Source organism: Neltuma alba, unplaced genomic scaffold (genome assembly GCF_004799145.2).
Source record: "Neltuma alba isolate B1F8T4 unplaced genomic scaffold, ASM479914v2 tig00013084_pilon, whole genome shotgun sequence".
NCBI lineage: Eukaryota > Viridiplantae > Streptophyta > Magnoliopsida > Fabales > Fabaceae > Neltuma > Neltuma alba.
This window is the reverse complement of record NW_021637412.1, coordinates 261750-273422: the sequence shown is the minus strand read 5'-3', so window position 1 is coordinate 273422 and position 11673 is coordinate 261750. Positions and strand designations below refer to the sequence as shown.

The 11673-nt window shown below is 35.3% G+C and overlaps 1 protein-coding gene across 2 annotated transcripts; it reads left to right on the top strand.

Moving 5' to 3' along the window:
- The first annotated feature begins 5265 nt into the window (after positions 1 to 5265).
- Positions 5266 to 10234, top strand: LOC114734310 (protein CLT2, chloroplastic). 2 transcript variants are annotated; one of them, XM_028921924.1, is made up of 10 exons: positions 5266 to 5777; positions 5918 to 6063; positions 6329 to 6366; positions 6932 to 7047; positions 7838 to 7937; positions 8021 to 8056; positions 8168 to 8218; positions 8910 to 9033; positions 9603 to 9728; positions 9858 to 10234. In XM_028921924.1, the coding sequence occupies exons 1-10, from the start codon at positions 5374 to 5376 to the stop codon at positions 10013 to 10015; spliced, it is 1299 nt and encodes a 432-aa protein (XP_028777757.1). In that variant the 5' UTR covers positions 5266 to 5373; the 3' UTR covers positions 10016 to 10234. The 2 variants fall into 2 exon arrangements, with proteins under 2 accessions (XP_028777757.1, XP_028777756.1); XM_028921923.1 differs by having other exon boundaries at positions 9588 to 9728.
- The last annotated feature ends 1439 nt before the right edge of the window (positions 10235 to 11673 follow it).

The window sequence follows — 11673 nt, the reverse complement described above, 5'->3', positions numbered from 1 at the left end:
AACAATATTAAGACCTATTTGCATCAATTATTTTCTCATTCATTGATGGCAGAGTTATCGAATAGGGAGACCTCTAAGCTTTTTCCTAATTTAATTTAAAAATTTTATTCAACTAAGCATTTTCCTCTTATTTGATAAGAAGTTTGAGTTATTCTCATGTTTATTGTTTGTGCCTCATTTTAGGATATTATTTGAGATCTCATAATAAATAAATTAGTTGAATAGGCTGCTCCTCGTCTCCTTAATAGGATGGAGATGAGAAGGGATGAACCTCTGATGATTGTAGAGGCCAAGGATGATCTGTGGTTTGAGTTTTAATAGGCTGCTCCTCGTCTCCTTAAATACATTAGTACCCAGGCATGGTTGTCTAGTGTGGTGATTTGTGAACCCAATAAAAGCATGTGCTGAGGCAATAGGTCTGATGATATATTGATATTTATGAGTGAAGCCGGGTGACAAGGCATATGCTATATGCTTAGTTGGGTCATGTGGTTATGAACGCCAAGTGCCTATTTTGTCTATTTGACCGGACTCACTTAAGACCCCGTAGGCATTACAATCTAGATAGAAATGTTGGTATAAGTACCGTGGCAATGGTGAAAGTACTTGGAGAAAACTATATGGGATTGATGAGAACCTAAAAAAAAGTCTTGCTTCACATCACACCGATCAGATACTACTCCTCTTTAAGCAGGAACAACTTTTGTGAGTGCGATCTGATTGGATTTTATGGGTTTTGAATATATATTATGTCCCCTTGATCTGTTAATGTGATTGCTTTTGTTACTGGCTTTACTGGGCTTTATGCCGTTGTTCTCATCATCTTCAATTTGTTAAAAAGGTTATGAACAATCCTTGTTGTGAGAGTTTGAGGATTCACATTGTCATTATGTCCCCAGTCTATTTTACTTCATTCAATTTTGATTCATTAATTCATTGGCTAAGCTTTTTGTTGCTGACTATAGGGGTTTGTGGTAATTAAAAAAATCATTAAATGTTCATTAATGTTCACATTGGCGTTCATGACGTGATTTTATTATATTAAGTTACATAACCTCCATTTATATACTTAAATATTATTAATGCTGAAGGTTTTATTGCTTTTAGTTAATGAGTATTCCGTTGGTGAATTTAATCCCTTCCATTTGTTGAGGTTTTATTGCCTTGGTTGATGGGTATATTAAATTGGTATGAATAGTTGTTAACCTCCTTGATGTCTTGTCTTCCTTGGGTCATTATTTTAATATGGCAATACAATTATATATGAGTGCATACGTGTTTCAATATGTTGGCTTTATGTTTTTTTTCCTTAGCAGAACAATTCTAATTTAACTAGAATGGAGGAAATAATGGTGTAAGATTCTAATTTAATTAGAATTATTATTGATAAGGTATGAAAATAATTTTCCTATAAAAATAAAATATTTAAAAGTGTGGAGGTATTTAAAATGTGGGGTACCTTGCAGAAATAATATTGGTGGGGAAAATATATTTAATTTATTTTAAATTGTTAGTCTCATTTTGCAAATCTCAATATGTGTGTTGTAATTAAAAAACAAAATAAGTGGAGGCTTTGTTATTTGTTATTGAGAGCAAATTTTATGAATTATCAAATTTAGTCATTTATCAAGTGCAGAGATAAATGTGCTTTAATTTTCATAATATCATTATTTGTGGATAAATAATTTATCTCGACATAAATATGCATGAGTATGCATAGTTATTGTGAGTATTGAATTTTAATGTGGCTATGAAATATTATGCTTTTTAGCTTCAAAATTCAAAATGGAAGTATAGGTGAAATAAATGTGTTTTTGAGTGCTAAAATCGTAAAAGTAGTAGCAAAATCTCTCAACTTGAGAGGTGTTTCTAGAGTTTGGTTCCCAAGAACTAGTATGTGAATATTTCTATGATATTTTGTTTGAGATAGTTGCACAGCTCAATCTGTATATGCACAAATTTTTTAGAATTTGTTGCATTAAACTAAATTAGTTATAGTGATAAAACCTATGTTGTAAAGTTGAGCATATATTTAAATGAAGTCTTGGAAAATGAAATATTTGAAGGGTACTATAAATGTTGGTATTATGTGCAGTAGATTTTCGTTGTATGATACACGGATGTTAAGTGAATTTCAAGTTACGTGAGAAACTCCAATAGTGATTATTCACTTATAATGATGATTGGAGGCTAAGTTGTTGGGAACTCATTAGCAAATATTTTGGTGTAAAACTGATACTTAGTGTCGATGAGTTGTGATTGCTAAATGATAATAACCATTGTAAAAAAAAAAAAACAACAATAGTGCAAGTACACATTGTTTAAGATACTGTGTGAATAAGCTAGCTTAAGAATTATGGAGTTATCTCAGTCGATTTTGTGAGGTCAAAAGTGAACCTAGAAAATCCGTTAAAGAAATTCTTAGTGGAAGAAACGGATTGTTGAAACATCGAGGAAAATGGAACTTAAGTCAATATGAAACTAACAATGATGGAAACTCAACTTTTGCGATTAGAGATCCCACGAAGAAGGTTCAAAAGGGCAAAACAAATTGTTTGTTAGTTCTGCTAGCGCTAATATAAATCACAGTCCCTTCCTATGATGTGAGAAAGTGATAGAATGCATTTTTTAGTAACGTTAAGTGAAAACTCTTAATAATTTTATAATTATATGGGATGGTGTGCTCATTGCAAGTACACTTGATGAAATCACCTCTACGAATGTGAATTGGGCCGCTTCCATGAGATCATGGGAAAATCTCTAAAGCATTTTTTAAGAACCAGACACACACATGGCCATTATAACACGCAAAACTGCCGTTAACAATAGAAATTGTAGGGGTATAATTTGACTTTTAATGCCTCTAATACACATTCAAGAGTTGTTGGTTCATAGAAGCAGGCTTCATTAACATCTTTGTGTACTAAGTGTTATTGGTCTAGGTCTGGTTCATAGTTTGAAAGACACCAAATTCAAAATGGTTATACTCGTGTGTGTAACTCAGATGATAATACTCTTTTTGACATGTGTAGGGAATTGTTAGAGTTTTAGTATGTGAGTATATCAAAAGAAGTCCCATATTACTCAAGATTGAGAAAACCTTACTGTTTACTAAGATGTGAGCTTAAGCTAATAAAATAACTGAGAAGATGAGTATTTAGAACTGGTTGTTAGAGATTACCATTGAAGCATTTATATGTCTTAATTAGTCGGTTTTATTCTTTCATAAACCATATTCAATAGCCTTAAAATGATTTAATTCACTTTACTCAATTGTTTAAAAACTGCTCTTTGATTTTCATTAAAATCATCTTTAATTACTATTATGACAGCCCAATGGTCACATATTATCTGCCTACAAAAGGCAAAACGGTCATATATTATCTGCTTATAAAAGGCAATGTGTGGTGCATGGTTAGGGCGCATTGAGTTCTATCCCCGAGCTCTCCTCCTTTTTCTCTTCTCTTAAGTTTTAAATTTTTGTTGTTCTGTTACCTTACTTTATGCAGGAAGGGTTCGTTTAATCTTGGAGAGTGCCACCTTTTATTCTAACCTGTGTAGCGGAATAACTCTTAAAGACAATGTTCTTGGACACAACTTGAACCATATTTTTGTTATTTTTGCAGGTGTTGCCACTGAGAAACTGATAGAGATATATACAAATAGTAGCTGAACTAATTGAGTTTGCCCATAACCGTGAAAGAAAAAACCGGACCGGATCGGTCGATTCAATCAGAAAATCGGTGAACCGGTCTGGTGTCCAGTTTGATTTATTAGGTGAACTGGGCAATGTTCAAACCGATATTGAACTGATTAAATCAATCAAAACTGATGTTAAACCGGGTAAACCACTGGCTGGAGTGGGTTAGGCAGTTTAGTGATTTTGCCCCTCCCATCAGCAAAAAACAACATCGCTCTGTCATTGAGGGGGAGAAAAAAAGCCCCAATTTGGCCAATCTCTAATATGATCTGGAGAAATAAATGAAAAGAAGAAAGAAGAAAAGAAACTCCATATTTGTCTGCTTGCCCGTCGATTCTAAGTTTAGTCTTCCAATTGAACTTCGCTGGTGCTCATGGCCGTCATTTTCACTCGTCTTTTCTTGCTACATAGCCATCATTCTTAATACACAGCTATCGCTGCTGTATCTTCATCTCAGTATTCTTCTTCCGAGACACAGCTCTTGTTGTTGGAAGGAAAGGAGAAAGAAAGGGGAGAAGAAAGAGACTAGGCTAATTGAAAATAAGAAGGAAGAAAGGAGAGAGTGGAGCTCGCGCTAGGAGAACATAAAAGAGTCTGCAAAAGTACAGAGAGATGTGAGAAAAACCAAAGTCAATTAGTCAGATGATATGATTTGATGCATGAGTGTGGAAGGAGAAAAGAATGGAAAAAAAAAAGGTAAAGGCTTTCGCGTGCTTATGCAGGAGATAAGGAGAGAGAATGAAAAATAAAAGTAAAATTGTAAACCTGAAAAAGAAAAAAAAAAGCTAAAAAGGTTGAATTTGATGGGATATGAATTTATGAAAAAGGAAGAGAATAAAGAGAAAAAAATAAAAATAAAAAGATTAAATAGTATGTTTTTAATTAGAATAGAATTTTTTTTACATATTTTAATTAAACAACATTATTTTAATTGTTACCGGTTTAACCCGGTCTAACCCATTAACTCTTAAACCAGTATATCAATCAGTTTATTGACCGGTCCGGTTTTTTATTTCTTGCTCACAACAGATATTGGACTCATCATAACTGATAGAGCAGGATATTACCTTGTGTTGTGGGGATCCATCTGAACCAGATCCTGAATATCATCGATTCTACGAGCTAACATCTATCATGGACAACGCAATAACTTAATATTGGAGAATTGGCATCTTTTACGTGAAGGCTTCTTCATGATGCCGAATCTAAGCGGCCCAATAAGTCTAACATACGATATGTAATGTTTTATGGCAGGTATTGAGCCCTGTTCGGAAAGACAAATCTGGTTTGGCTTTCTTCAAATATACGGAGCCAAACCTCAAATTCTCAACCATGTTTTTCAGAAAGGGAAAAGGTAAGCATTTTAAGTTTCTGCATAACCCAACATCACAATGGTCAAACCTTGACATCCCCCACTGCCAGTTGCGCGCATGCATTGAATACCAATACCTTTAATTAACAAAAATATCTTTAAAAAATAATATTTTTAATTATAAATAATTAACTTAGTTAATTTTTTAATCTACTTATATTAATCCACTACCTTCTGTGGCTGGAGAGGAGGGAGTATTTCTTCAATCTATTGATTGAAGCGTTGCTTTCACTGTGCTGGAGGGGACGTCCTTGAGTATATTGGGTTGTCTGGACGCCGAAGATTCGGAAACGAACCAATTATGTTGGCGCCTCAACCTGGGCCAATCTCAATACGCATCATCCGCTCTTCTGGGAGATTTTCCGCCATAGCATTTTCTTCCACGTTGCCGTGCCATTGTTTCCCCTCGCGTTTGCAGTTTATTGAGCCTCTGGTTCCCATGGCTTTTAATTCAAGGGAACCACTGCATTTGGCAGGGAATCGCAAAGCCAGCCACAGCAAAAGTAGAAATGTCCACCACAAGCGAAGCATTTTCGAAATTCAAGCCTCAAGCTCAAGCTCAAGCTCTTCCTCCGACACCGATCTGGTCTTGGTTAGCTCTTTGATCACCGTCACATTGGCGGTAGCTAATCGAGTGCTTTACAAGCTCGCCCTGGTTCCCATGAAGGATTTCCCCTTTTTCCTGGCTCAGTTTACAACTTTTGGGTCAGCCTCTTCTGTGATTTCCTTTCGCTAACGCATTCCTCTGGTTTTTTTTTTCCCGGTTAAATATAATTTTTTTGGGTTTATTAAGTTGATCAGCTTAACTGTATATCTTACAAAGGACTTGGTTTGGCGTAATATAGGTATGTAATTATATATTTTACTATCTTGTATATACGATATCGGGCTGGCGTTGTGACACGCGATATGATGGCCATTCCGAAATTGCGCTTCTTGGCAGTTGGTTTTCTTGAAGCTTTGGGAGTGGCTACTGGGATGTCTGCTGGAGGTACCTTACAAAGAGTTGCTTATTCATGGATTGAGAAACCATTTTGCGTTGTGTTGTTTGTATATTTATGTACATTCGATTTCTTAGAGAGAACTAGGCAGCATAAAACTGTGATTTTGTCACCTTCAATGGGTAGTAAATGAATTGCTCTCTATTGGACTCGGGGAAAAGAAAACGAAGGTGGTGGCTGCTATTGATATACCATGTAATATGTGGTGTTATGCTTTGGGTTTTTCTTATACTGAATATCAGTTGCCTTCTGCAGCCATACTCCCTGGACCTGCCATACCCATATTGAATCAGGTATCTTAACTATTTAAGCACCCTTTTTCATCCACTTGACAAGAAAAATTGAGTTTCATCTTTACCTCTGGCGGAGTTTGCTTTACTTTCATATTTTCATTTATCATACATTTGGCATACAGAATTGCTTGATCAAACCAAAATGCTTAGATAATTTGATCTTTAAGTTTTTTCCTCTCTTGATGCAAGTACGTCCTGCATCATTGATTGTATAATTTCCATTATCCATCCTTTCATCATGACTAAGCTGAAGAGAACCTTGAACATTTCTGTGGGATCTATAGAAAATGTATAAAATACCAACAAGCTGTTGATTGAAACGGTAAACAGTCTCACCCCCATAAGGAGGAGAACACAAATTCGAATCCCGGGCAGTGCACTTGTTGGGAGGGTTTTAATCTTAATACTCTCGGCCCGAGAGATATGTCTCAAGTCTAAAGTGACTTGGGGAGACTTTGAGTTTATACCAAAAAAATGTCTAAAATAGTTAATTGGCTTGGAAATTGTTTGTGGGAGCATTATTGTACATTAACTTAAGAATCTCAAATTACTGCTTTCTTTTCAGACATTTTTGGTTTGGCAACTAATATTTTCAACCCTCCTCTTGGGTAGAAGATACTCAATCAACCAAATTGCTGGGTGCCTACTTGTAGCCACTGGTGTCGTGGTGGCTATTGCAAGGTATATAACTCTGCCATGTTGGGAGTGGACAAATGAGGCAGTCACTCTCTGGACTCTCCATAGTCAGTGTTTCTGAGTTATCTAACTTGTCCGAAGGCCCTGGAAGCATTAACCACTTTTAGTGAGAAATATCTGAATGGCTTGCTTTTTCAATTTAGGCATATAAAGATTACAGAGTTCCAAATGAGATTTGGCATAGATGTGTCCTGAGGTGCACGATCGTTGAAGCATATTTATGATAGTAGCAGAGTTATTTCTGATCCAGAAAAACGGAAAAGTAAATATATCTGAGAGTAATTTTAAATATGTTTTTTTACTGGTTTTTAACTGCAATGGTGTACAGTTATTGAGACTACATTTTTTACTTGGTACTTTTTTAACCTTTAGGTGTAAAATACTCTGTACGTGTTTTTCTTTATTGTATTTGTTTCAGGAAGCAATCTAAATTCGTTGTATTTGTAAAAGGTTTGCTTAAAAGTTAAAAACTATTATTAACATTATAACCCCTCAGATGGCTCCTGGCCTTCTAACTTGAATGCGTTGGAGAATAATTAAATTTGTCTGTGTCATTTCCTATAACAGATTTTGCAAATTGTGTAACGATACTACCCATGTCTTTCAGGGTGGTTCTTTTAGATTACTAATCTTGCACAGCCAATATCTTTTCTTCTTCTTCTTGTTTTCTTTTGGACCATTACAGTCGATATAGTTGCTCGACTTGTGGTTCTGGCTTCACTATGATGAAATGGGCCCCTGGCCCCAGCTAATCATTTACATCCTACAACTGCAGTGGGTCTAATGCAGGTCAGATGTTATCTGAAGTTGAGTTTTTTTGGCCAGCATTGATGATAGTTTCTAGTGCTTTTCAAGCTGGTGCATCTATAATCAAGGTTTGTCCATTGAGTTGAGGCAGATTCTGTGTTAAGCTTATTTTAAGCAAAGTCACAAACTTTTGCATTTTCTTGTATGACAGGAGTCTATTTTTATTAATTCTGCCCTTCAACTTAAGGTATGGCTGTTTCACTTAGTGTACAATTGAGGCCACCACAATCATGATTGCAGTTGGCAATGCAAGTGATGCACGGTTGGATTTATAAGTCCTTAACTTGTCCACATGCAGGGAAAATCACTAGACATATTTGTGGTCAATTCCTTTGGATCTGGGTTTCAGGTATGGCTTGCTAGGGCTATGCCAGTTTACAGATGGCTTAATTGGCACAATGTAAACTGTGTTTAACTTAGTAGATCTTTGCTTATATTTGACTATAACGAATTCAATGCAGTTTTTGGTTTCTTATTCTGTTATTGCTCATTTCATAGTCGTTATACCTTGTAATGCAAGAACAATATTGGAGCAACCTATGAGTTTAGACTTTCTTAATTTTTTTGGCACTTGATCATGTATGTTGCTATTATTTTGCTCCTCACTTCAATTATGAAGCTTCATATCTCCCCTATACTATTTGAAAATATTAAACTATTTCCATTTACACCCCCCGGGGTGTGTGTGTGTGTTGAAGATTTACTGTTGAAGATTTGTATTATCTTGCATGAAAAAGCCAAAAAGTCATTTATTTGAAAAAATAAGTTTTTGGACTGCAGCTCAATCGGAAAATTCATTTCGGCATTTTACTTAGAGTTGGCTCTGAATGAATGCTACTTTCGTCCTTTGAAAGTTCTGGTGCGGAATGCAAGAGTCAAATGATTCTACAAATTCTTATTTTGAAAGTATCTTACTAGCTAGCTATTAAACTGATCTGAATGATGTCCATTTTATGCTTATGACTTCCATATTGAAAATTAGGGTGTGTGCGTGTGCGTGTGTTTAGTTGCCTAATTATTATCGTTATTTTTTAATGTAGGCTCTTTTTGTTCTTCTCCTTCTACCATTTCTTTCTAATTTGAAAGGGATACCTTTTCTTCAACTTCCTTCATATTATAAACGCGCTGCTGGTTGCTTTCTAAATACAGGAGCTGATACAATAGGTAAGCTCTAATAAATTACGAGCTATCCAATAACAGACCTTAATGCATGGTTTTCTACTCGAAGTCTCTAACAATATAATTGTATGGATTCAAGTTCATTCTTCTGCTGATAAAATTCTATCAGACTAGATATCATGTGAGATCTTTTTCTTTGTTTTGGTTGATTTCTGTCAATGCCTAGACCTGCGTAGATAACTGGCCTATCTCTTGGAGATTTTGGTTACAATTCGCTCAGTAGAAAAAACGGGTAGTTGATTCTTGCAAGACACAAGATGATCACCGTTCAGATATTATTGTCTATCTACTACTACTATATTTTTGTTTAACACAGGCTACAAGCTATGGATTAAGCCATACGGTATAAGGAGCTATTTAATAGCATAATGCTCCATATACACATTTTTAAGCAAAAGATCACTACACCCTGAAGGCAGGGCATCAAAGGTCACATATCAGTTTTCCTATAAGATGGGCCTGGAGGGCCATCCATTATGTTTATCCATGTTCCTATTTCCTTAATTTATTTTTCTTTATCCATGTTCTTCACAATCCAGATGTTTATGCCTTAGGTTGCGATGGGGCTCCCTTCCTTCCGCTACTTTACGTCGTTATGAATTTGGCATTCAACATATCAGTGCTTAATGTAGTCAAAGTTTCTTCTGCAGTTGTTGCTTCACTTATGGTAATGTTGTCAGGTACTCACACTTTCTACATCTATGTTTATTTCATTTAATAAAAATTTGACGATCCATTGTCTCTTGCGTAAATTGATTCATCTTTTAAATTATGTGCATATCAGCTGACGTATTCTTATGAACATGCAGTTCCAATTTCAGTTTATATTCTTTCCCTTCCACTGCCATATCTTCCTGGGGGAACAACCTTCAGCCCGTTTTTTCTGCTTGGCTGTGCGATTCTCGTATGTGGTCTTGCTCTGTACAACGCAACGCAACTTTTCAAGCGTGGTTCTAAGGCTGACTAAAAGCTGATCCCTTCCATGAAATCAGTGCTCGGAGCGGAGAAATAACCGGTGCTCTGGTTATAGGCGCAGTGAAATATAATTTTTTTTGAACCACATAACATCCATCTTGTATATATCTTAACTAGCAATTCGCCCGCGGAATGCTTTCTATCATTTCATTTCATATTGAAATATTTTGAAATAAATAATATTTAATAAAATGGTATTTTTTTGGGTTAACGTACAATTTTATTTCCGAAACATTTAGCTGTGCAATTAATATCTGAGTTTTTTTTTTTGGGGGTTGGCAAAGAAATCTTTTATTTTCTCATGAATTCAATTCTAGAACCAAGAGTTCTATTGACTAGGTTCATATCTTCTTGTTGAATATATTCTTTATATTCATTTTGAATTAATTTTCCCCAAGGGTCTTTAATTTTCTCAAAAATCATATCAACAAAGACAGTATAATCTTCACTGACAGTATTTCCCAACGCTCCTTGGTGCCAAATCGTTTCAAATTGACACGAATATTGTTCAAGAAATTTAGGGTTACAAAGTTGTAGTTGTTCTATATAAGTTTTTAATGTCACAACGTTGCCCTAAACTAACGCAAGCAGTACTAACCACAGGAGATGGACCCGCCCATTTACATCAAAAAGAGCTAATAGTCATATGGCTGTAAGTGTTGAAAACGGGAGAATTAATAACAACCCCATGTCACAGTCGCCCTCGCCCTTAAAAACGGGAGATGCGCATAACATTAATCTTCTTCATGTATTTGCTTCCTTCAACTTTAAACTGCAACCCGAAAACATAGGGGGAGAAAATGGCCTTAGCATATCTACGAAATCTCACAACACAAAATCTAAGAGCAAAGAAGAACGGCAAAGAAGCTTGTCCAAACCGTGGATAAATAAAACAAGTTGAGCAACACTTTTCAACAATAATTTCCATACTAAGGCCGTGTTTGGATGTCCCTCCAAACCATGATTTGGGGAAGAAACCAGCCAAACAGGGGTAGAAAATGTGAAACCATGGTTTGGGGTCAAACCAAAACCATGGTTTCGACAGAAGTGGTTTGAAGTTGCTTCTGGCTCAAATTTTCCAGACATTGGTGTGAGCCCAACAACATATGACAAAACAGCCCCCATAATTGATACCTCACTCTTCATTCCACACTTGGTTCTTCACTATTTAATCTTATAATTTATAAATATATATACATATTGATTATTTATTAGTTATATTATCTTATATATTATTAATTATGTTAGTAAAAATTATTTTATTAACAATTTTATTTCTTCAAATCAAAATATATTATAAAATCTATCCCTTATATAATTATAATATTAATTTATGCCATTTTTAGTAATTTGCACATATAAAAAGTGTTTTTGGTAACAACTATCTAAACACTCTCACTTCTCATAATCACTTTTTCATAAAATCTATTCTCTCCAGAAACTATTTTCTCTAGAATCTATTTTCCAGAAGCTATTCTCCAAACCATGGTTTGGTTTTATCCAAACACACCCTAAGTTTTAAATCTTAAGGAAGGTTGCAAACTGTGGTAGTTGACCCTAAAAAAAAAAAATCACTTAGTGGCAATTAAAATGGTGGAGTGGGCAAGAGATTGAGAGAGAAGACAAACTGAGACTTGACAGGCACTAAGG

Excerpts from the sequence above, each read along its gene's own strand:
- LOC114734310 (XM_028921923.1), top strand. The coding sequence starts at position 5,374 with ATGTTGGCGCCTCAACCTGGGCCAATCTCAATACGCATCATCCGCTCT. Across the intron at positions 5,778-5,917 it reads GCTCAGTTTACAACTTTTGG|GTATGTAATTATATATTTTA; the intron begins GTCAGCCTCTTC and ends GGCGTAATATAG. Across the intron at positions 7,048-7,837 it reads GTCGTGGTGGCTATTGCAAG|TGGGTCTAATGCAGGTCAGA; the intron begins GTATATAACTCT and ends CTACAACTGCAG.